Source organism: Phaethon aethereus, assembly GCF_964289735.1.
Source record: "Phaethon aethereus genome assembly, chromosome: 16".
Lineage (NCBI taxonomy): Eukaryota > Metazoa > Chordata > Aves > Phaethontiformes > Phaethontidae > Phaethon > Phaethon aethereus.
The window spans coordinates 3,222,087-3,243,257 of record NC_138592.1 but is presented as its reverse complement, the minus strand read 5'-3'; the positions used below and the strand labels follow the sequence as shown (position 1 = coordinate 3,243,257).

General features: G+C 44.4%; 2 protein-coding genes across 2 annotated transcripts in view; both read left to right on the top strand.

Annotated features, from left to right (window-relative positions):
- Positions 1-644: 644 nt before the first annotated feature.
- On the top strand, positions 645-10,734 carry OGFR (opioid growth factor receptor; the record flags this gene model as incomplete). Its single annotated transcript, XM_082007147.1, has 8 exons — positions 645-896; positions 5,457-5,501; positions 6,259-6,321; positions 6,635-6,719; positions 7,151-7,229; positions 7,723-7,789; positions 8,083-8,231; positions 9,357-10,734. The coding sequence occupies 8 exons, from the start codon at positions 645-647 to the stop codon at positions 10,732-10,734; spliced, it is 2,118 nt and encodes a 705-aa protein (XP_081863273.1).
- A 4,144-nt stretch (positions 10,735-14,878) lies between these two features.
- The window catches only part of COL9A3 (collagen type IX alpha 3 chain), a gene marked incomplete at both ends in the record, with an annotated part of 39,762 nt that continues 33,469 nt past the window's right edge, over positions 14,879-21,171 (top strand). The window contains 3 exons of the mRNA XM_082007027.1: positions 14,879-14,944; positions 16,211-16,279; positions 20,718-20,753. Of these exons, the coding sequence (XP_081863153.1) occupies positions 14,879-14,944; positions 16,211-16,279; positions 20,718-20,753 (171 nt within the window). The remainder of the gene's footprint in view (positions 14,945-16,210; positions 16,280-20,717; positions 20,754-21,171) is intronic.

Genomic DNA, 21,171 nt, shown 5'->3' with positions numbered 1-21,171 from the left:
TTGTGAAGTTAGATACTTGGAAAACGTAAACGCTTTAAATGACCCGAGTGCGGCAGCACGCTCCTCCCTTCCCTTCCACCGACTCCTGGCTTCTGGGGAAGATTGTTGTTACCTACAGGAATGGATGCATATGGGGGTTCATGAGAAGGGGTGTGTGTTTGCCGTGTGGCGAAGTGAAACACAAGTGTCTTGCTGAACTCGCTGAAGGAAAGGAAGAGTGGGGAAAGCTCCCGCTGCTGCAGTAGCTTGTTTCCAAACCCATTGGCGTTGGGTTGTTGGAGAGAGGCGTGGGGGCTTCACGGCCTGGCCAGGGCCCCTTACTGCTGTCCAGCGCCGGGGCGGGTGGAAAAGGGCAGAATTACGTTTGCTCCCGGTTGTCGCCTCAGGTGGCCTCGCCGAAGGGAAAGGTCCGCGGAGGCGGCGGCGGAACCGCCACGGCGCCCGGCTGCGTGAAGCAACGGGCAGAGGGGCGGGGCGGGCGCAGGGACCGGTGGGGGGCGGTGCCGCAGGAAGGGGGCGGGACGTGCCGGCGCTTCCTCCTCCGCCCCCCCCACGTGCCCGGGCTTTGTGCTGGGCGGGCGGCCCTGCCGCCTCTTTCGCTTTCCCTTTCCTTTTCCCTTTCCGTCGCCTCCCGCCGCGCTCCCATGGCGGCCTGGCTCGGCTTCAGGCCGGAGGAGGATGAGGCGGAGGACGACGCGTGTTTCTGGAGGTACGACTCCACCTGGGAGGAGGATGATGACGACGAGGAAGAGGAGGAGGATGGCGGCGGCGGCGGCGGCGGCGACGGCGACGAAGGCGGCGAGCCGGAGGGAGTGGAGGCGGCAGCCGGGGAGGAGCTGGAGGGCGCGAGGGAGCAGCCGGTGCCGAGCTGGGCGCGGGGCTCCCGGCAGGCCCAGGTGGGTGCCGGGGGGCGCGGGGGCCCCTGGGGCGGGAGCGCGGCGCAGAGCAGAGCCTGCGGGGCGGGACGGGCTGAGGCAGCCTGCTCCGCGCCGAGTCCCTCTCCCCGGGGAGGGCAGCCCTCCGGCAGGCCCGGGGCCGGGCGGGCGCCCTCGGTTACCGCAGCCCTTGGGATTATGTCGTGCATCTTGCCAGCCCCCACGGTGCATGCTGGCAGTGTATTTGGGCCCTTTCTCTCTGGTGTCCTAATTCACTCGCAGGAACTGGAGCAGCTTAAAATACTCAAAAGAAGTCAGAGGGGTTTTTGTCCTGGCAGCCGTCACTAACGTGTAGTTTTGTCCTCTTCTTGATGAAGTAAGTCCTCAAGGAGAACGACCTGAGGCCCGCTCAGAAATGAGCTCCGGGGCGGCGAAGGCAGAGGTGTGCAGGGACTTTCTGACCCCTTAAGTTTCATTAGACTGTCATGAGCTGGGTTTTAATATTCCCTCCCCCCAACATTCCCTATGATCTCGGTAGTTTATCCCCTAAATACAAGTTTTGTCTTCTGTGTGGCACCTGCCTGTTCACTGCGTTCTGGTGGCTGCTGGGTGTGATGTTACGACGTTGATGTTCTTCAGCAGCTCCTTAAAAGCACTTTTAAGTTTTTTGTGGCTGTCCTCATCTTTGTATGGTGGCCTTTCATATGCTCTTTCGTGGCATCGATAAAAAGCCGTCACGTAACATCTCACTTTTAAAAATGAGCTGTAACTTTTTATTTCTTTTAGATGTGTGGGGTTTTTTTTCCTAGGGAGCATATTTAGAGCAACTCTGAAAACAAAAAAATACCCACTGATGTTTTAAAAACTGCAGGTATGTGTGCAGTTATGATGAGTGAGGTAGTGCTGCGAAATGTGAACACTTGTGTCTGGTGCCTTAATGTTAATTTGAAATAAAAGGAGATGTTAGTCTTAGATAAGGTCCCTGTCTTTAGCATCAGTGTTTTGGAGTTTGACATTGAGGGTCAGTAATTTCTTCTATAGCATTGCTTTGGCAAATGCCAAACTGCATCTCTATTTTTCAGTATTTCCCGGGTCAGTCAAAACACATTACAGTCCTTAAACTTAGCTCCTCCCCTTTCGGGGAAAGGGAAACTAATCTTTCACTTGAGTTTCATTTTGGTGACTCTTCTGTATTCTTAGAATATAAATAGGCAGATAAAGCTTTCTAATTAATACACTTTAAATGAGTTTTATTAAAAAAATAAAGTTTGGCATTAGCATTAAGATATTAAAATAACCTCCCTTAAAAAACAAAATTCTGTGCAACATAGTATTCCAAACACTCATGACTTCCTACAAAATTACGCACTCTATACTTTGCACACAAAATCGAAGTTGAGATACAGCAGATGGACGTGCCCACGCACATCTCCTGCATCTTCATGGCGTTTACTGCAGGGAATGTTGTTAGGCCTTAGCTGTGCACACAGATCTGTGAAAGGTCACAGGTATTTTGGGCAGAATAGCTGTAACGCTTCAGAGGCAGGGATTTCCTTTGAAGTGCTTTGCATTGTTTGAGGGCGCGCTGTTGATTTTCTTTTGTACATTGCTGGATTTCTGGCTTTGTTCAAAAGTTTTAATGCCTCCAGAACATTCAGATTATTCTTTTTGAATGTGTTTGTTCTTCAGATCTTTTTTTTTCCCTTAGAGCAACTTCTGGATTGTGACAACTGTAAAAGCAAGGACCATTTTTTCACTCCAGTGAGTGGACTTTTCGAATTTTGCCTTACAAAGGAGGATGTTGTCCCTGAGACTTAACAGCCCGTGGAATATTGTTCTGCATCTTTAAAGAGAAGTTCTTCTTTCAGTGATGAATGTGTAGTCACCTCTGTCTGACAGTGCTTGAAAATTTTTTTAAGGCCAGTGAGAATGAATACAAAAAGAAACAGTAAATCTTCTGCTATCCATTTATGCCTTTACAACCCGCCAAAGGCATGAGTCAGTTTCCAAAATTAACTCCTACTTCTGCTTATATTACACTAATTCTTATTCTTCTCCCCTCAGCCTAGATGGTATACTTTATGGCTGAAGCTGCTAATGTTTTTATTCAATATTGAGGTTAGAGGATTTTATATTATTATTTGCACTCCGCACTTTCAAAACTAACTTAAATTTCCACTTCTGTCCTTGCATTTTACTTGTGTCTTTGCAAATACTCCATATTAGCAGTTCGAAATTCCGGCAGGTGTGTCTTTTCAACACTTCTGCCTTTCAGTGCTTTTTGCTTCTGAGAAGTAACGTTGAAGACCTTGGGGTTTGTGCTCATTTTAAAAAGGTTACCTCTTAGTCTACTGTAATGCACGGGGTTCATGTTGCGCTGCTCAGATCCATGTTTTAATAGTAGTTCTGCCTTCTCCTAACTCTTCATCAACAAAAGGTTTTGATCACTCTTCTAGGATTCTGTCATCTTTCTCGTTCCTGTGTCTTGTTCACAATCTGCGTGTTCTTACATCCCTTTTGGTTGCGGCTGGTTTCCAGTTTTCAGCCCAGTATGCGTGTTACCCCCTCCTGGCTTTGTTCTCTGCTTGCTTCACGCTCTGCACAGCAACGCGTGTTCTGACTGATGTGTTGCAAGTTTGGAGGGAGAAACCTCCAAACTTGGGTTGCCTGTCAGTGTTGTGAGAAATAAGATTTATGTGTGCAAGCTTCAGTCTTGCAGTTTAGTTTGTCTTTCTAACGTGGAAGGAAAAGGAAAGTTATGTTTTTGTGTCGCGTAAATAGAAGTTTATAGGGATGCAGGAACAACATCTGCTTGGAGGGAGGGCTGAGTTTTGCTCACTTTGCTTCACCATCTTGTTCTTTTTAATGCTGTGCTCCAGAATGCCTTTTTCCTGGATATAGCTTCTTTCTAGACAAGCCTTACAGCACCTTGCAGCGTGGGATTGCATCTGTCTCTGTATGTACACTTACTCTTCAGCAAACCAGTTCTTTTTCAAAATTGGAGCCAGTCTGCTGTTAGCCTGTCCCACCTGACTGTGTCAAAGGATGTTATTTTAGAACCCTAAGTGTAAAGAATATCTGGAAATTGATTCTTCTGCAATTGGGAACAAAATTTTCATTAATTCCACATGTATCAGAATTTCATCCTTGGACTTCAAAAGCTACAGTCAAAAGTATTGATGAATTTCAAAGTGCTGAATCCCAGTCTCTGCTTACATCTTGAACAAAAGAATAGTATTGATCTGTTCTGGCTGAACATATTTCTTAGTCTTGTGTTTGCAGCCACTTTTTTTTTTCCAAATGTTAGCTGTGTAGCAAAGCTTTTTTATAGTTGTGTGCGTTTCTGCAGTCTGGGTAGATTCTGGGGATGGACACCAGCACTTGGATTTCTAATCCCATATGGGCCATGTGGCTGTGGGAAGTTCTGCAACCTATTTTGGTCGGTGTTGTCATGTATAAAATGGAAATGTGTTGCAACGTAGACCGGCTTTATTTTAGGTCATCACAAGTTACTACATTTAAAAAACAACTTGAGCTTTTTTTAATTCCTGTCACCCAAGTATGGGGGAATCATAGTGTGTAAATGTATTTTTAAAATTTTTTAAAAATAATTCTGTGTTGATGACCTCCCTCTATGGATAAAGGTTTGATTTCCCAAATGCTATGCGTGTTTCATAAATTGTAAGTATTGACAATCAACAGGGCAGCTAAATGGCTGCTTTCATTATGACAAGGTGTTATAAAATCTCATCCAGTTCCTGCCTTAATAATTAATGAACCAGTGATTGGGGTTCACTAGAAAGTGGGTTTGGTTTTTTTATTTTTCTCTGGGCAAATGAGGTTAACAAGCATCAAATGAAGTTAAAAAATAAATTAGGAGAGCATTTGCTGCTGCTTTCTTCTAAGTTTCTTCAAATGCTTGTTTTGCAAGAGTCTGCACATCCTATCCCTGTTCCACAGAGACCCTGCTCTTGGCTGTGAGCGGGCGTTGAACGCTCTAACTGCGCTGTGCTTTGCATTGGGTGCCTCCTTTTACTCATGAGCAGTCTTGTTCATTTTGGTGGTTCTGCCTTGACAGAACACTTCTAAGCACTTTCATGGTTTGGGACAAGATGGTTCAGCACTCAGCAAGACTAAACCTGTCTGTGTTGCTTGTGAAGAGTAACAAAATCTCTTATAATTGTAGTAATTCATGGTGAAAAAAGAAGTATACAATTCAGTTAAAATGCATTTTAAATTAAGTCCTACTTGCAACTTTTATTTCCCTGGAGTTCAGAGGAAGAAATGAAGTTGGTTGTGATTTCTGTCTAAATGCTACATTTGGAGTTAAATCTAGCACATCTGTGTAGTGAGGAGAACCTGACACCTAATTGTCAGGTAGATGTGGCACCACAGGTTTTTCTCTATAGCAATTTGAATTATGAATAAAATCAAATGCATTCAGCTGTAACTAGGTAAATCTATCACTTGGCAACTAATAGGGATCATGTGAGTCACTGCTGTGGGTATTTTGTATATTTTTTTATTTCATTAGTGACATTTGGTTTCAAAATGTTTCAACTAAATGCCTTTTATTTGTAGGAGCAAAGATCAAATTCGTCACCGCTGTTTCAGAGGGGTTTTCAGGTAGGCTTGGCATAAAGTTTGATTACTTGGAGAGATGAGCAATAATGAAGATGATGATTGGAACAGAAGTTCAATAAAATAACTATCTAATGTGACCATGTGGCTCTATTACTGTCCACTGTCTAGATCAGCATGGTGCTAAATTAGCAAGGCTGCTCTCCAGCATAAAGCAAAGACGAAGAAAACTTTATTTCAATAATGTCTACAGGGAATGAGAATCTTGAATTTAAGGGATATTTCTGCACCTTAAATTCTACCATTTTAAAGTCTGATCTCTGTCTTGACTAGGGTATACAGTGACTCAGACACAGACACATGGGCAGGGCTTAGTTTGTCTCGTTTTAAAACCTTTCAGTTAAGGAAGAAAATGACATTTTAATATTTGGGATTTCCAGCTAGTTCTGACCGTTTCTGTAGGAAAACCCAGCTGGGATAAAAGATATGCATAAAACATGAAGACCTTGATTAATAAGACTAGGAAAAAAGAGAAATGTTTTGGTTAAAGGAGATGGTGTGAACTTCTTTTAGTCCAAAGTTGTCTTCACGAATGCAGGGGAACAACTGCAGTAACAAACTGCCTGTTTTCGGGAGTGCTGGGAGTGCAGAGTGGAGGGCACAGGAGAGCAATAGGCAGGGGAACATGCATGACAGATGCTGAATTCAGCCAGTGGATTTTTTCTTTTTTTTTTTTTTTTTTTTTTTCTCTCTTCAGAAGACAGCTTTATTCTGGATCTCTGATCTGGCTCTTTTACCCTAGGTCTCAGGGAGGCGCAACTGGAATGCAGCAAAAGACTTGCAGAGATACAGACATCGTTACCCGGTATGGACTAAATGATGATGCTCATACTCTTGTGGCTCTTCCTCATCGCATGCTAAGTTCAGAAATACTTTCTAGATTTGAGTGCACCCTTTTTTCTTACGTGGTCAGGCTCAGAACCTTTAAAGGATTCATTTGTGAGGGGGAAGGGATGATGCGCGTGTGGGTGCATCAGAAACAAGCTGTTACTTCCCAAAACATATATCAAGGATTTATCTTGAAATGTTTATGAAACGTGAGGGAAAGCAAGAAGTGTTGAAGTGTATATGGCCTTTTAAAAGATTGCTGCATGTTGACTTTTTGTTCTCATCTCCAGGGCTTGATAGAATCAGAAAATGAGGAGGAAGAAGAGATGTGGAACTTAAGCTTTTATAAAAATGAGATTTGTTTTTTGCCCCAGGGTGAGTACCTTGTGTGATGACGGTTTGATGCAACTCTGCTGCAGCCAGCTGAACTGATGAAAGAGTAGCTTGATCTACTGATGAAATGATGAATTGATGAAAGAGTAGCATGTGGGGTAATTATTTAAAAAAACCAACAAACCAATGAAACAAAACCCACCACCAAAACAACAAAACCCCAAACCAAAACAAAAAAAAAACACCCAACAAGAATTTCCTTTTTAAAATGTCCTTGTTCCTGCTGTATGTTTCTTAATTTTCTGTTTGGTGGTAGAAAAATAAAGTTTTTTTCTCACTTACCAGGATGGTTGTCTAGTTAGAGAAGCTAATGCCTGCATGTGAACACCTGGCTCTGGATAATGAGCCACCTTGGGTGACTGGCTAACTTTCATTTTCATTTGGTGTCATTTCTTCTTGCCTGACTTTTTCAGGTTTGCATATTGAAACTCTGCTTGAGTCTTGGTGGGACAACTATGAAGTTCTGGAAGAAAACCATTCCTACATACAGTGGTAAACTGTCTGCATGAATGTTGTGCCTCTCCTAAGAGTCAGTTGTAGCTGTGTTCCTGAACTCACCTGAAAGACCCAGAGTTATTCTTGAGTGAAACTTCTGTCCACTTTATTTTTACTGAGTTATATTCTTCTGGAAACAGTGCAGTGGAAATCCTGAAGACGGGTTTCCAGTGCAGCCATGGCAATAGATCTCAGTCATACTGGGTGTTAGAGCGTACTGCAGAACAAAGTGTTGGGGCAACGAGCGAGATCCAGATTAGCAAAGTGTGGTGTTACCATTGGTGTAGACAATGCTTTTATGGGAGGGATTTATTTATTATCTAGTAAACTACTTCTGTGTCCATAAGGATGTGAGGTCTCCAAGAGATAACTTGTGATTTCTGGAATATTTTTTCCACAGTTTTTGGAATCCTTTTTAGTTTTAACAAAATGGTTACCTTGGGAGGATGTCATCTTTACTTACCTGGGCTGAAAATTTCTTTCTCTTCAGGCTATTCCCTTTACGTGAACATGGGATGAACTGGCGTGCCAAACCACTCACGTGCCAAGAAATCCAGGTATTGAAAGCTTTTGTCTTTTTTTTTTTTTTTTTTTGAGATCTGAAGGATGTTAGGATTTTCCGTAATTGCCTTATATTTGAAGTCTATTTTTTTTACATTGGGGCCCTAGTGTGAATGGAGCTCACTCAAGCGCTTGTTAAGCATTTGTCTGCCTTGTGTCTGCAGTAGCTACACCAGCAAATGAAATCCTTAGTCATATAATCAAGCCTTGTGTATAATTCGGGTGCCACTTAAACTGTGCAGGTAATTTGGGAGTTGCACCTTTACTCATTGGTCTATCTTGTTTTCAGGCCTTTAAGAAGTCCAAGGAAGTTATGCAAAGGTTTATACGTGCTTATCAGCTCATGCTAAGATTTTATGGAATCGTTCTGATCAGCGAGGAAACTGGAGAACTTAAGAGAGCAGAGAATTGGGTTGAACGATTTCAAAACTTGAACCGGTGAGTCTCTGTTTACGCTGCTGGTCACTTACTACAGCCAGGCACTACTTTGAGAAGAAAAAAAACAGTCAGTCAAGAAAATCCTCAGCCCTTGAGGAATGGAGGCTTTTGTTTATAAAAAAGTTAGCTAGCTGAAGTGTTTTTGACTTGGCTCAGCCTCTGACTGTAGGTCATCACACCCTCTGTCACTTTAATAACTGACAAGTATAATAAGTAAACCATCTGAGACTGGTTTTCTTTTGTATCCAGTGCAGCTGTTAACAGCAGGCATTCTTCATGTTGGTCTCCTAAAGTATGAAGTACAGACTTGGAGATGTTAATAATTGCTGTAGCAAAGCTTGTGTTTAAAACCATATTTTAAGCAGGAATCACTGAAACACTTTCACAGGTAGGCAAATTGCCTCTGTAGTATTCTGTTAAACTACAAGATAGGAGTGTTTCCATATGCTTCCCTGATTGTTTATAAAGGTGCCTTAACATGTGTAAAATGCTTTGAATCCTTGGTTGAAAAGCTCTCTGCAAATTGATGGTAATGTTTTTATATTATTGTGGGTCTTATCATAAAGATTGTAACGACCCTTCATATTCTAGTACCCCTAATGATATTAGCAAGGGGTCTAAAACACTTTTTACTCACAGAAAGAAAAACCAACTTGAATACTGTCAAGTATTTAAAAAAAAAAAAAAAGGGAAAGAAAGCTGCATCTAGCTTAAGTCCCTAAGTCATGAATTTCTGGCAGCGTCCTTACATGTCTCTATTCTTATACTTTTCTGTAGGCTTACCCTGCAGGGTCACTGTCAGGGACAGGGTATTGGGCTGCACGGACTGGTGTGTCTGACCCAATATGGTGGCTGTTATCAACTGGTGGGTGATGCAGGAAGTCAGAATCTTTCCAAGCAGTTGAGATGATTAATCCTAGCAGCTCAAGAAGGGCTGGGAAGGTACTGCTGAAGGCAGACAGTAGGTGCTTTAAAAGTGAGCCTGCTTATACTCCCATCTGCATTGTCAAATAGTCTTTAATAGATCACAGTCAGTAACGCACAAAACATTTTGCAGATACCCTGGAGGTTCATAGTGACTTGTAAGACTTTAACTTAACAATTTTGCTTCTCTGTTTTGTTCAGGTTCAGCCACAACAATTTGCGGATTACTCGCATCCTGAAGTGCCTGGGGGAGATGGGATATGAACACTACCAAGTGCACTTGGTAAAATTTTTCCTAACAGAAACTCTTGTTAAGGAGACATTACCAAATGTCAAGAGAAGTGCCTTGGATTACTTTCTGTTCACAATCAGAAGCAAACGGAAGAGAAGAGAACTAGTCCACTACGCTTGGCAACACTTCAGACCTCGAGGCAGCTTTGTGTGGGGGCCACACGACAGACTCTTGAAGTACAGACCATGCTCTGCCAAGTCACAGCTGCACCAAAAGGCTGAAGATAAACAGGAGACTCCTGGTAAAAAAAGTGATGATTCTGTGGAAGAGGATCTGAACCAGTCTTTAGAGGAAAAATGGAAAGCTGGAGATGCTGCAGACTTGCAGCCTAAAGTGAATGATGAAGATGTAAAAGAGAAGATAAGTGAATGTGTTTTGAAGGGCGGAGATGGTGAAGAGGAGAAAGAGGCTTCATTTACCCAGCAGGAGGAGGAGAATTTAAACAGTGAGGCTGAAGAAGTGCAGGATACAGCAGAGAATGATTGCACAAAGGAGAGCAAGAAGAGAAAACTGGATGCAAATATGGCAGATGCTAAAAAGAGTGGACCATTGAAAAGCCCTACTGATATTGAAAACATTTCCCGTAATCTGGGAGAATGTGCAATTGATGCAGAAATACCCTTCTCAGTTCCACTTCTACAAGCAGAAGAGGACCAGGAAACACTGAAAGAAGATGATGCAAGCACCAAAGACTCAACAGTGCCAGAGACTGCTGATGCAGCTGTAAAACGGAGGAAAGTTGATAAAAGAACATCAAGAAGCAAAGCATGCAACTTGGCCATAAACCTGAACATGAGGCCCTCTGCCTCTAGTGCCACATTAAATCCATCTGTTGCAAACACTGAGGCTGAAAAAGAAAATGTCAGTGAGAAAAACGCAACTGTGGAAGTGACAAGTGAGAAGGGCGATGGTGATGCAAATGGTGGGGCTGTGAGAACCCCAGTTGGTTCCAGGCTCCCCAAGACTGGCTGGACTTGTCCAGTAAGTGATGGCTTGGAGTCAAGTGGAGATCAATTCACAGCAAGGAGTGGTCAGCACTGCTGCAACAGCACATTTCTCCTGGGAGGCAAAAGTGAGGTAGATGGGGTGGAACAGCATAAAAAGGCAGAAAATGCAAGTGAAAAAGAGCAAACAGAAGTCATAGGCAAGAAACAAGCTCCAGAGAGTCTTGAGCAGAGCATGGAATCCACTTGTCCTGAAGAAGACAGTGCTGAGGTTGTAACACAAAAACCTGAAAGCTCTGAGCATGCAGCAGAACCTGATACCTGCTCTTCATCAGCAGAGTAAGACGAGCACAGCAAGCCCTTGAGCAAGCAGAGATGATGCTGCCCTAACTGCTGGGAGCCAACTTTAATGATTTGGATAGCGGAAGTACACAGAAGAATAAACTTACTTTGGGCAGATCCAGGCTAGCCCCTGTCTGATTTTTGCTCTCACTTTTTTTAATCATCTGTAGTAACTTCACTGAGATCCAGCCCTTGGTTACCCTAAAGAGGAAAATTCTAATTTAGTCCTCTTCACAGACAGACTGTGTCCTGTTCCTGTTCGTTATCTGATGTTCAGGACTATCTTGGAGCAACAGGGATTTTTGCACTTTGCTTTGATTCTATTATGTCCCTTCTTAAAGGGAAGAGGAAAACTGATCTGTTTCCTTGTTTGAACTAGTCAAATATTTATTAAATACATGATTTTTTAAATGTAAGACAGCATGACCTAACTTGCCAGGCCTTTCTATTACCATGTAACTTCTATTTGCTATTTTGATAGGCTGTACCTTCCCAGGAGATTTATTCCTGGCAAAGGTGCTGTTTGCCTGAGAGAGATGAGTAGATGCATTTCACATCACGAAAGAGTATAGTTGCCTCTCCTCCTATAAAGAAAGTAGGTTTGACTTTAGACTGGGATAAAATGCATAGTCAAAACCTATCTCTGACCAGTATTAACCTTTGTGTACACATACTGTTCTCTAGGGTGCAAAGTGCTGAGGAATTTGTTCCCTTTATCTCCTGCAGAAGTTGCCTTGTAGTGCTTGTTAGAGCTGTTAAGAATATGAATTGTCTTCTGGTTTCTAAGAGAAAAACCCTCAGACTTTGCATAAAGCTGTCTAGAGCTCTTCCCCAGTTTTCTCCACCACTCTCAGACCCTTGATAATCTTCCAGAGATATTCATGTCTGTTACTGCTTCAAAGGCCTTCCTTCCTCAATGACCCAAGTAGAACAAATATTTGTCATTGCATTTTTTTTCAGCCTTTGCCGTTGATTTGCAGTGAGTGGCCGGTGGGGCTCTCTCTTCCGCAGGCCCATTGCGTGAAGTTAGATGTGTCAGGTTTAACCCACTTCCTAGTTAGGGCAGGATTGATTTATTGTTAATGATCACCGTGTCAGACAATGAGGGCATGTTCGAGTGCAGCATGTCTGGAAACCACTGGGCTTTGTGGGGCAATTAATTGAAACTTTAACTGGAGGGGGTACGCTTGTCTGGTTCATTTATTTACAACCCTCAAGAATTTACTTTCAGACCTTGCCAGCTATTTGCCTGCCTTAATGTTCCTGACCTCCCTGTTAGCTATTCTGCCAGACTTACAGAGTATTCACCCGAGCCTGAAGGAGCGTTAAACAATTTAGCACTTTTGCTCCTAGAGATTTACAACAGAGGACCTGTTTCATGAAGCAGAGGAAACAGTTTCCAACAGCCTGAAGGTCTGGACTTGCTGTTTGCTCAGATTGTTTGTTTTAGTTTGGGGGTTTTTACGTGCTGTTTATTTTGTGTATGAGATGGCTAGAGGCTTGCCTGCCTTGCCAGAGAGCAGATGCAGTAGGCTATGCCATGTTAATGTTTTTCCTCTCTGCTACAGCTCTTGAGAAGCTTCATCTTTCAAGGAATTTATCAGTGACTTGCCTTCCCAGACTGTAGGTCCTGATCCAGCATGCCACATACGTGTGTGTGGGAATAAAAGTCTGCAAGCTTAACATCTAGTGTTCATGGTCACACATGTGCTAGAAAAAAGGCTTTAATGTTTTTAAAATACTACTTTTTTTTTTTTAATGAACAAATGGAGTTAAATAGCCAGGAAGAATACAGATATAAATACTTGAAGATGTTGAGTGAAAATTCTTTCATAAAAGATTCATAAGAAATTGTTAATTGTGGCTTTTGTACAGATTTATAGTCATTTTCTTATTTAATGAAGTTTTCATTGTGAATATGTGCTCAGCTGGGGCATAGATCATATACCTTTGGTTTGTTTTTGTGTTTAATGGGATTTCACTGGGAGCCCTCGTCTGGAGTGCTGAAACCAAACCATTCCCTGTCATCATCAGGTTTAGAGTTGCGGCTGTAGGTGTTTGCAGCAAGCACACAGGATGTTTTCTGGCTCTCAGAGCTGTATCACAGTCTGTTACATTAATGTGACCTATTAAAGCATGACTTTAATGGATACCACTTTCCACTTAACGTTTTTTTCATCTTTGAGGGAAGGACATGGCCATATATCTGCTGGTGCTTGGGCACCTCCAGCGAGTGGGTGCACAGGGCTGTCTGGCGTTCCCAAGCAGAGGTCTGGTGGGCTCACCATGAGCTAAAACCTGCTGCTTGTTCCATGCAGAGATGACGCTCAGCCTTCCTCCACCGCTGTGAAATGGCCTCAAGTTGCGCCAGGGGAGTTTTAGATTGGATATTAGGAAAAATTTCTTCACTGAGAAGGTGGTCAGGCATTGGCACAGGCTGCCCAGGGAGGTGGTGGAGTCACCATCTCTGGAAGTGTTCAAAAAACGTGTGGATGTGGCACTTCAGGACATGGTTTAGGGAATATGGTGGCGCTGGATTAATGGTTGGACTTGATGATCTTGAAGGTCCTTTCCAACCTTAGTGATTCTGTGATTTCGCTGTGAAATGTGGCCAGTGAATGTTTGTAGGGGAAAAGATGCTCTTTGTTTAATGATGTGCTTTGAAATGTTTCGCTATGCCCTGTCTTGGCTTTGTGCTGCCATCCTCCCAGGTGTGGGATGCTCTGCTTGCAGCAGCCCTCCAGTCCCTGACTTGCTATGAGCAACGTGTGGCCGAGGAATTGGAATCTGCTTTGCCTTCCCCATTGCCGTCAGTTGGCCTCAGTGTGAAGGAGGAGGTGCAAGCTCTGCGCGAAGCAGTTCGTGGGACTGCGCTGCTCTCCCCTGCGGGATCTGTGGTGTCTAATAAAGCATTCAATTTACTTTGAAGCCATCTGAAGACATATACACACTCCCTTTCTGTCCCTAGTTGCCTGTTCCAAAAAATCTTGTAGGAGCTTTGTAAATCTTTGAGCCCTTTATCCTTCTGTTGAGGTTGGTGGAATATTGGCTGCTGGGGAGCTGGACAGGCACACGCCATGTGCTCATATAAACCTGGTGTAAGGATGCCAAAGCAAAACCTGGTATTTTTTTTTTTTAAGCTTTGCTTTTCCACTTCTGCTCTTCTCTTGCTAACCAAATGAACCATGTCATGTCAGCCCTGATGAATCTTGCCACTGTTCCTCTCTGCTTCCAAGCCTTGCTCTGGATGGCTTCCAAGCCTTGCTCTGGATGAAATGGTCTGTAATCGATAAAGGGAAGCATGACGCTATTTGTAGATGTGTCTTTGTGAATATATTGCCATTTGGGATCACCTAGCTGGGACCTGTCATCCTGTTCCTTCCTTGCAAATATTTCAAAGGCAATTCTCTTTTTTTGTGGCTCTGAGAATGTTTCTCCTTTTTCCTTCCTCTTTGATTCTGTCTGCAATCATCTCTCCTCTGGTCAGGATTCATCGCTTTCTCAACAAATCAGTTGGTGTTCTTTAGATCTCCCTAAAAAACCCCAAACAACAAAGCCAGATGTGAATACACCTCCAGAGCTAATAAAGCATCTCACAAAGCAGTAAGGGCATTTTTCTGTAGTGCATCTTGCGCTTGTTACAGGTATATTAACTTCTCTAGCGAAGTTAGGTAGCCTCGGGCACTGAGTAACTCACTCTCTTGCTCTTTACCTGTCCAGCACTGAGGTGGTGATGGGCTTTGAGAAATGGCCTGCATGAGCCCGAAGGAGCATCTTTGTGTTTCCAGCTGGAGCAGCCGAATTTTGCTCCTGTGGGTGTCTGTCCAGCCCTTCCTTAGGCTCCCTCCCTGTTTGCTCAAGGCTGGGGCTGCCCAGCGGGGCATGAATGAGAGCTTCTCTTCCTGACCGCCTGCTGCTCCCCCTCCTTCTCCCACCTCCTTCCAAAACCCCCGCTCTCCTCCCAGCTCAGCCCCTCTTGCCTGTGCTCCTCAGCTCTGCCCCTCCGGCTGGAGCCTCAGGTTTATCTGGAGGCGAGGAGCCCCTGGTTTGTAAGCTGAGACCCAGGAGGAGGGATCTGCTGGATCCTGGAGGGGTAAACGGTTTAGCTGCTCAGGAGGCACGAGGAGAGGCAGAGCCTGGGCACCATGGCTGGATTCTCCGCTCTTGGGCTTCTCTTCCTATGTCAGCTATTAGCCACAGCATCGGCTCAGGTAAGAAAGCCTCATTTATGTGTTAGACTCAAGAAAAAAGTCTGTAAGGGAAAAAGATTGTGATCTGTGTACATTATACCTGCAGGACGAAATGGGGCAATAGGCAGGTTATTAGTCTAAAGTTTATTAAAAACGTGTGTGTTGCTTGTGCTGTTACACAGGGAGCGCTTGGCAAGAGCATCTGGTTTTGTACCGCGTAGGTAGGCTTTTAGATCGTATCCTCACGTGTAGAGACTGCTGCTTTGTACTTTCTGTAGAAGTATTGTCTTCCTAGTCAGGGCTGCAGTTACGAGAAAGAAAGCCTTGGGAAAGGGGAGACCTGGTGATGTAAGAGAAACGGTTTTCTTTGACAGTGAAGTAATAGGTTGCCTGTGAGACTGATCTCCTGATCTGGGTCTTCATCTGAATCAGAATTTCTTAGTCCTTCCCTCAATTTTCAAATTTTACATTTATAAAACAGTATATTTAACCCTCACTCACTTCAGGCAGGAAGCTACATTAAACTTCCCTGTATGGTGTTAATATTACTGCCTGGGGAACTAAGTCCTCAGTGAGGTTTTTCATTGTGTTAGTGAGGAATTTTTGCAGTCTGGCTTGGGAATTCAGCACTGCCCTCATCTGCTGCAAGCAGAGCTGCTTCTACAATGAAACCTTTGTTCGCTGAAGCTACAGCAAGTTGCTCTCTGGAGCCCTCTCCATACAGAAGTCATTTATTGGACCTTTCTTTCCTTCCCCCCCACCTCAAACCTCCTCCAAAATCCCAGATTTTCAAATGGCATCCTGCTCGGAGAGGAGACGTTCCCTTTCTCCTCCTGTCTTCAACGGTGTCTGCTTGGCTCTTCCATCACCCCATCAGACTGGGACTACAAATTAATTTTAAATGCCAAGCACTTGGCACCTATTTTCCATGGGTTTTTCATTTCCTCTTCTACCCAAAACGAAATGTGCCTGTAGGCAGTGAGAACTGTTTCCTATACAACCAAACCCATTCGCTTCCCAGTGACCAGCTTTGATGCCCAGCGTAAGCCACCAGTTAAACGAGCTGGGAGCCCAGAGGATGTGCTCAGTCAAAAGGGTTTTCCAAAGAGCCTTGTATTGGTCCTGAGCTCCTCTGAGTCCACCCAGGATGGTGGGTGACCCTGAGGGATGGAGGGTTAGTGCAATTTCAGGATTAAGCTGTAGGACTTGGCCATCGCTTTCTGATTTAAGCCATATGTTTCCTCTGATGTAAAAATAAACTCTTCTTTTTCCCCCCAGTCTTTTCAGAGAGTAGGACCACAAGGCCCTCCTGGACCACGAGGACCCCCTGGACCATCTGGCAAGGACGGCATAGATGTGAGTGCCGCGCGGCAGAGGGCAGGCTCGGCCGAGGGAGGGCGAGGGGTGGAGTGGAGGCAGAGCCAACTGAGCAGAGAAGCTGCTCTTGTTCTCCAGAGCCCTAGCCTTTGGGCCATCCTTCAGAGGTGGATGGACCTGGACACCCAGCCTACTCGCAAGAGACCTCCTTTTGCAAGGGTCAGAACAGCGAGTGGAGGTGCCAAGTGGCCTCAGGTTCTTTGCAAGATCAACCCCTTGTCTCAAGAGAGAGTTCAGGACAGAGCTATGGATTCATGACCTTGCTTGCAAAGCAGAATATTTCTCTTGTGGTGTCTAGGAAGGGCAGGGGGGACATGATACCATTGAGTGCATGTGTACAATGTGCGTGCGTTGGAGTCATTGCATGAGAGGGAGGTTTATGTGACACCTCAGAGCATCCATGTTTCTAGAGATGCCCCAGGAAACTCAAATATGCAGCACTGGACGCTGCTCTTACTTATATTTGGTTTATTTCATCGTTGTTATTATGCCTATCCCTAACTTATGCTGGCACGTGAGAGGTCAGAATCTGTCTTGTGTTTTCAGACATGAGTTGCGTTTGTGGCACAAAAGGCAAATGAAACGGGCACCCTTTATTTCAGCCAGCAGTTCCTTATACATACACCTCCTGCAGAGGTAGAAGACTATGTGGCACAGGACTTACTAGAGGAGAAAAACTTGTCCTATTACTTCTAATTGATGGTTCCGTAGAAATGAAAAATTTTGCTTCTGTGCATCTGTTAGATAAGGACTGAATTGTGTCCTGTAGTTGGCAGTGGATAAAAAGAGCATTAGATGGACCTTCAACAAGACCACATCAGCTGCAAAAGGCCGGATTCCCATTTTGATGTTCAGTTTGAGTAGTGTTTATCTCTCTAAGCTACTTATGGAATAGGGCAGGGTTTTTTAAAGCTTGTCCAAAGTAAGTTTATTGGAATTGGGCCTTTAAGCAACCTTGAAAAAATCTATTCATTCCATGCAGGTCATTTTCTTTTGGATAAGAAGTTAAAAAAAGATATATGAGTTCCCTGGTATATGGGAACAAGGAGCTTTTTTGTCTGCAGTGGTGAGCTGGCTCTGTGAGCCAGGCTGGTCTGAAGAGAGAACCACATTGATTTGCAGCTATTCCCTCTAAACTGTCCTTTCAACTAATGGAGACCGTTTTACTGAAAATCTCTCTCTGGTGTTGTCACGTGAGAAGTTCAGACCTGGTACCTCAACGGTTTCTCTCCGCTGTTTTTCATGATACGGTAAAGGCTTAAGGGGGAAGAGGGCAAAGGACATGCATGCACGTTCACAGCAGTGAGCCCCTGGAGTCACTGCAGCTGGATGTCTGTGTGGCCAGCGGGCTTCGGGAAAGGGTGGCTGTGTTCTGTACAGAGTGAAAAAGAAGAATTTGGGAGGGATGAAGCGCTTCAGACTTCAAGTCACAACCAACTTCTGCGTATAGGCAGAAAGAAACAAATCCCTGTAATTGTGTTGTTCAGTTCCTGCTTTCAACAGGACTTTACAACTTAATTCTGGAGCAGCACCAGCATCACTTCTGATCGCTCTTGGAAGCAGGAGCCTGAGGAGATGCTGGTCGCATGAACGTACGCCTTTTTATCCACGGCTCAAAGCCTCGGAAGGCTCCCTGTGGGACAGGACCAAATAACAACATCTAATTAATATGAAGAACTTAGTCCTAATGAGTCAAATGGTTGAGTAAAGTATTGAAGGTGCTCCAGCTTGAGTCTGGAGTTTTGGCTATGCAGGAATAGTCTCTCATTTGAACAGACTTGATCTACATCCCTCCTATGGATACAGGTTGTCAGGTGCCCCGTTCGTGTGAGATGGTCCAGCTGTTCAGGGACAGGCGCCGAGATGGTTTCTGCAATTCAATGGAATTCAAGGAACTGCATAGGAGAAGAGATGCAGAGCTGTGGCTAGTGTTGAGCACAGTCATGAAGCCTCCCAGTTTCAGGGCTACTGTTTTTCTGGCAGTACCCTCCAAAAAATTTTGGCATATAAAATCTGGCACTGCTCTGCATTTTCATAGTGCTGCATGGAGAGGATCGTGTGGAGCCCGAGTGGTAGTGTCAATTCTACCACTGCAAAGAATGAAACCATTATTTTATTTTTTTTCTTTAGCGATGAGACTTTTTTCTTTAAAGCACAATCAGAACTTTTCTGGACTGTATCTATGCAAGTTTCCTGAGCTCCGTAAAAGCCACTTCAGCTGGATCATCTTCACAGGTGGCTTTGGGTGAATGCTATGTGGGAAGAGTCGCTGAACGATCTTTGAGCTGGATGAGTGCTGCCGAGGTGTTCAGCAGTCCCTTACTGTGAGCAGTGCATAACACACAGCTGAATTATTCAGGATATCTCCAAACAAACCTTGGATGAACCCCATAAGCACAATTTCTAGAAGCTCCTGCTTTCGTTCCTGCCTTTCAGTGGGAGCTGCAACATTAAGTCCCTCTGAAATATTTTATAATTATAGCCTTTAACATGTTTCACGTTTCATACTTAGTAACAAGCAAAATTTCTCCGTCCCAAGAATAGAAACAGCATGTTATGATCAAAAGAATTAGTGACAGGTTCCTGTGAATTATTTCTGGTGATGTAATTCTCCAAATTGCTAATAAGCAATTGTCACTTTTCAAAAATCAAGCCCTGCCTTTTTGTCTCCTGGCTTGACTTGCTAAGAAAGAGTAAACTTCCTTCCCTCTCATGTAGCAGCAGGAGAGCATTTCCTTTTGCTGACAGCCTTTGCCTCTAATTCCTAGTGACCTGGCATTAGGGGTATAAAAACTGATTAGGCTTTTGATTCAGCCGACTGAAGTTCTGGTGCTCCTGCAGAGTCCCGCAGGGGTCCGCAACGGCAGAATCAAGGTTTAAGATGGTCCTGAACCGCCTTTCCTGATGCTGTGACCTTGCTGTGTGGATTGCCATGGCACAGGCAAGGAAAAATGCGAGGAGCTGCCAGTCTCGAGTGATGGAGGAGGGTGTAAATCACCTCTACTGCCTTTTCAAACCATTCATTGCAAAAGAACTGCTCCTTTCATTTCCTTGGCAGGGGACCTTCCCCACGTATGATAATAAAAACTATTTATGGAAAATCTGCGGGCAAAGGATAGCAAAGGAGTTGCCTCAGCAAGCCAGAGCATAAAGATCCCTCTGTTCAATGACCCTGGGGTCTGGGTGGTGGTCGGTCAGCAGTGCAATATGTGCATCCTCACCTGAGCGAATCAAGGCAGTCAGTCTTGAGAGATTTGCCCCCAGACTTCACCACTGCCGACACAGTAAATATAGAAACATGCTATAAATTCCATGCCTTTACTTACTGCCTTATAACTCCTAATTATCAGGCCCACGGTGGGGGTGGTGTTATTTCTAGCCTTGCTCTGTTAACAACCACCCTTTTTCCATATAGATTTTCTTCTTCCAGGGTATCAACATGCCCCTTCCCCTCTGCCCGCACACAATACCTGAGCCTCTCACAATATCTAGTGTGCTTATCCCAAAGCCAGGAGGGGAGGGTAACATCCAGACATTTGGAACTGGGACACGAAGTGATTTTTCTGCGGGATGAGATGGGAAGCCAAGCTTCGGTCAAGCTCCTGCTATTCACAAATGATTGCCTCTTTCGAGAGCTAACAATAAAGCACAAATATCTTGTCTGGGGTCCACGCAAGCTCCTGGATGACATTCCAGCTGGCTGAGCTGGAAGGAGGGATTCAAAGACTTTTTAAATATTGCCTTCCACACACCTTTAATGCTGTTCTTGAAAGCCACTTTCCATTAGGATAGGAAAAAATGAGCACTTCTAAAATATTTTATAAAAATTGAGTTTAATCCAGATTGTGCAATTGGATTAGGTGGAAGTCAGTTGGGGGCTTTGTTCATTTGCTTTTCCTGTCGAAGTTTAGTCATATGAAGAAAATCATTGTAGACAGCTTGTTCATTCTTCACTTTCTGATAGTCCCCAGCTCCTGGTAGTACCAGAGTTTCATACTGTGTCCTGGATAGCTGGAGTTTATCATTGTATCTCTCTGTTTCATCAGGAAGATGTTTGAAAGCCTTGATAGCCATCCAGCTTCCTCTCTGCCCCACTTGCAGACAAGCCCAAGCATGAATAATTTCTAAGCATAATTGGAAAAAGTTGCAAGTGTTGGGTGCCATCCAGAAGCACTGGTTCTCTCTAAGAGGCTGAGGATGTGGGTTTCACCAAATCTGCTGCTTTAGGTGTGGAAAAGGCTGCCCAGGTTCATCCTTGATCCTGAACATCAGCTTCATAAGAATGAGTGTGGTAAATCTTGGCGTGGGCATGAAGGGAGACTTGCACTCTATGATGGTTGGGAACACCACTGTTGCAGATAGTCAACAGAAAGGAGAGGTTCAGCACTAAAACTGATGTCTTCTCTCTTTCATTTAGGGAGAGCCAGGCCCTCCTGGTTTGCCAGGCCCACCAGTAAGTATTTTCTGGTTGACTTTGACTTGCTCATCCTTTTGTAGAGGGAGGGAGTACGCAAGAGCTAAGACTTACTGGCTTGGCTTTCTTCTTGATCTGCAGCAGAATTTCCGTCAGGGGTACACAGGAGTGGAGATGCTCAGCACTGGTCCTGGGGACAAACATGTTCTCCTGCTTCATTACTAGGGGAGGATATGCCTGAAATAAAGCTTGGCCATCACCAGTATAACAAAAATTGGCACCAAGCCACTTAAACATGGTTATTTCTGGCATCAGTCTGAGTCTGCTTCAGCTCCTCGGTTTGCCAAAGGGTGCTGAAGATTGTACCAAGTGGCATAGCTCTTCGCTTTGGGCCACTTACCCCATCCCTTTCTACCCCTCTACTAGCTTATGGGTAACTGTATGTGTAACTGAGCCA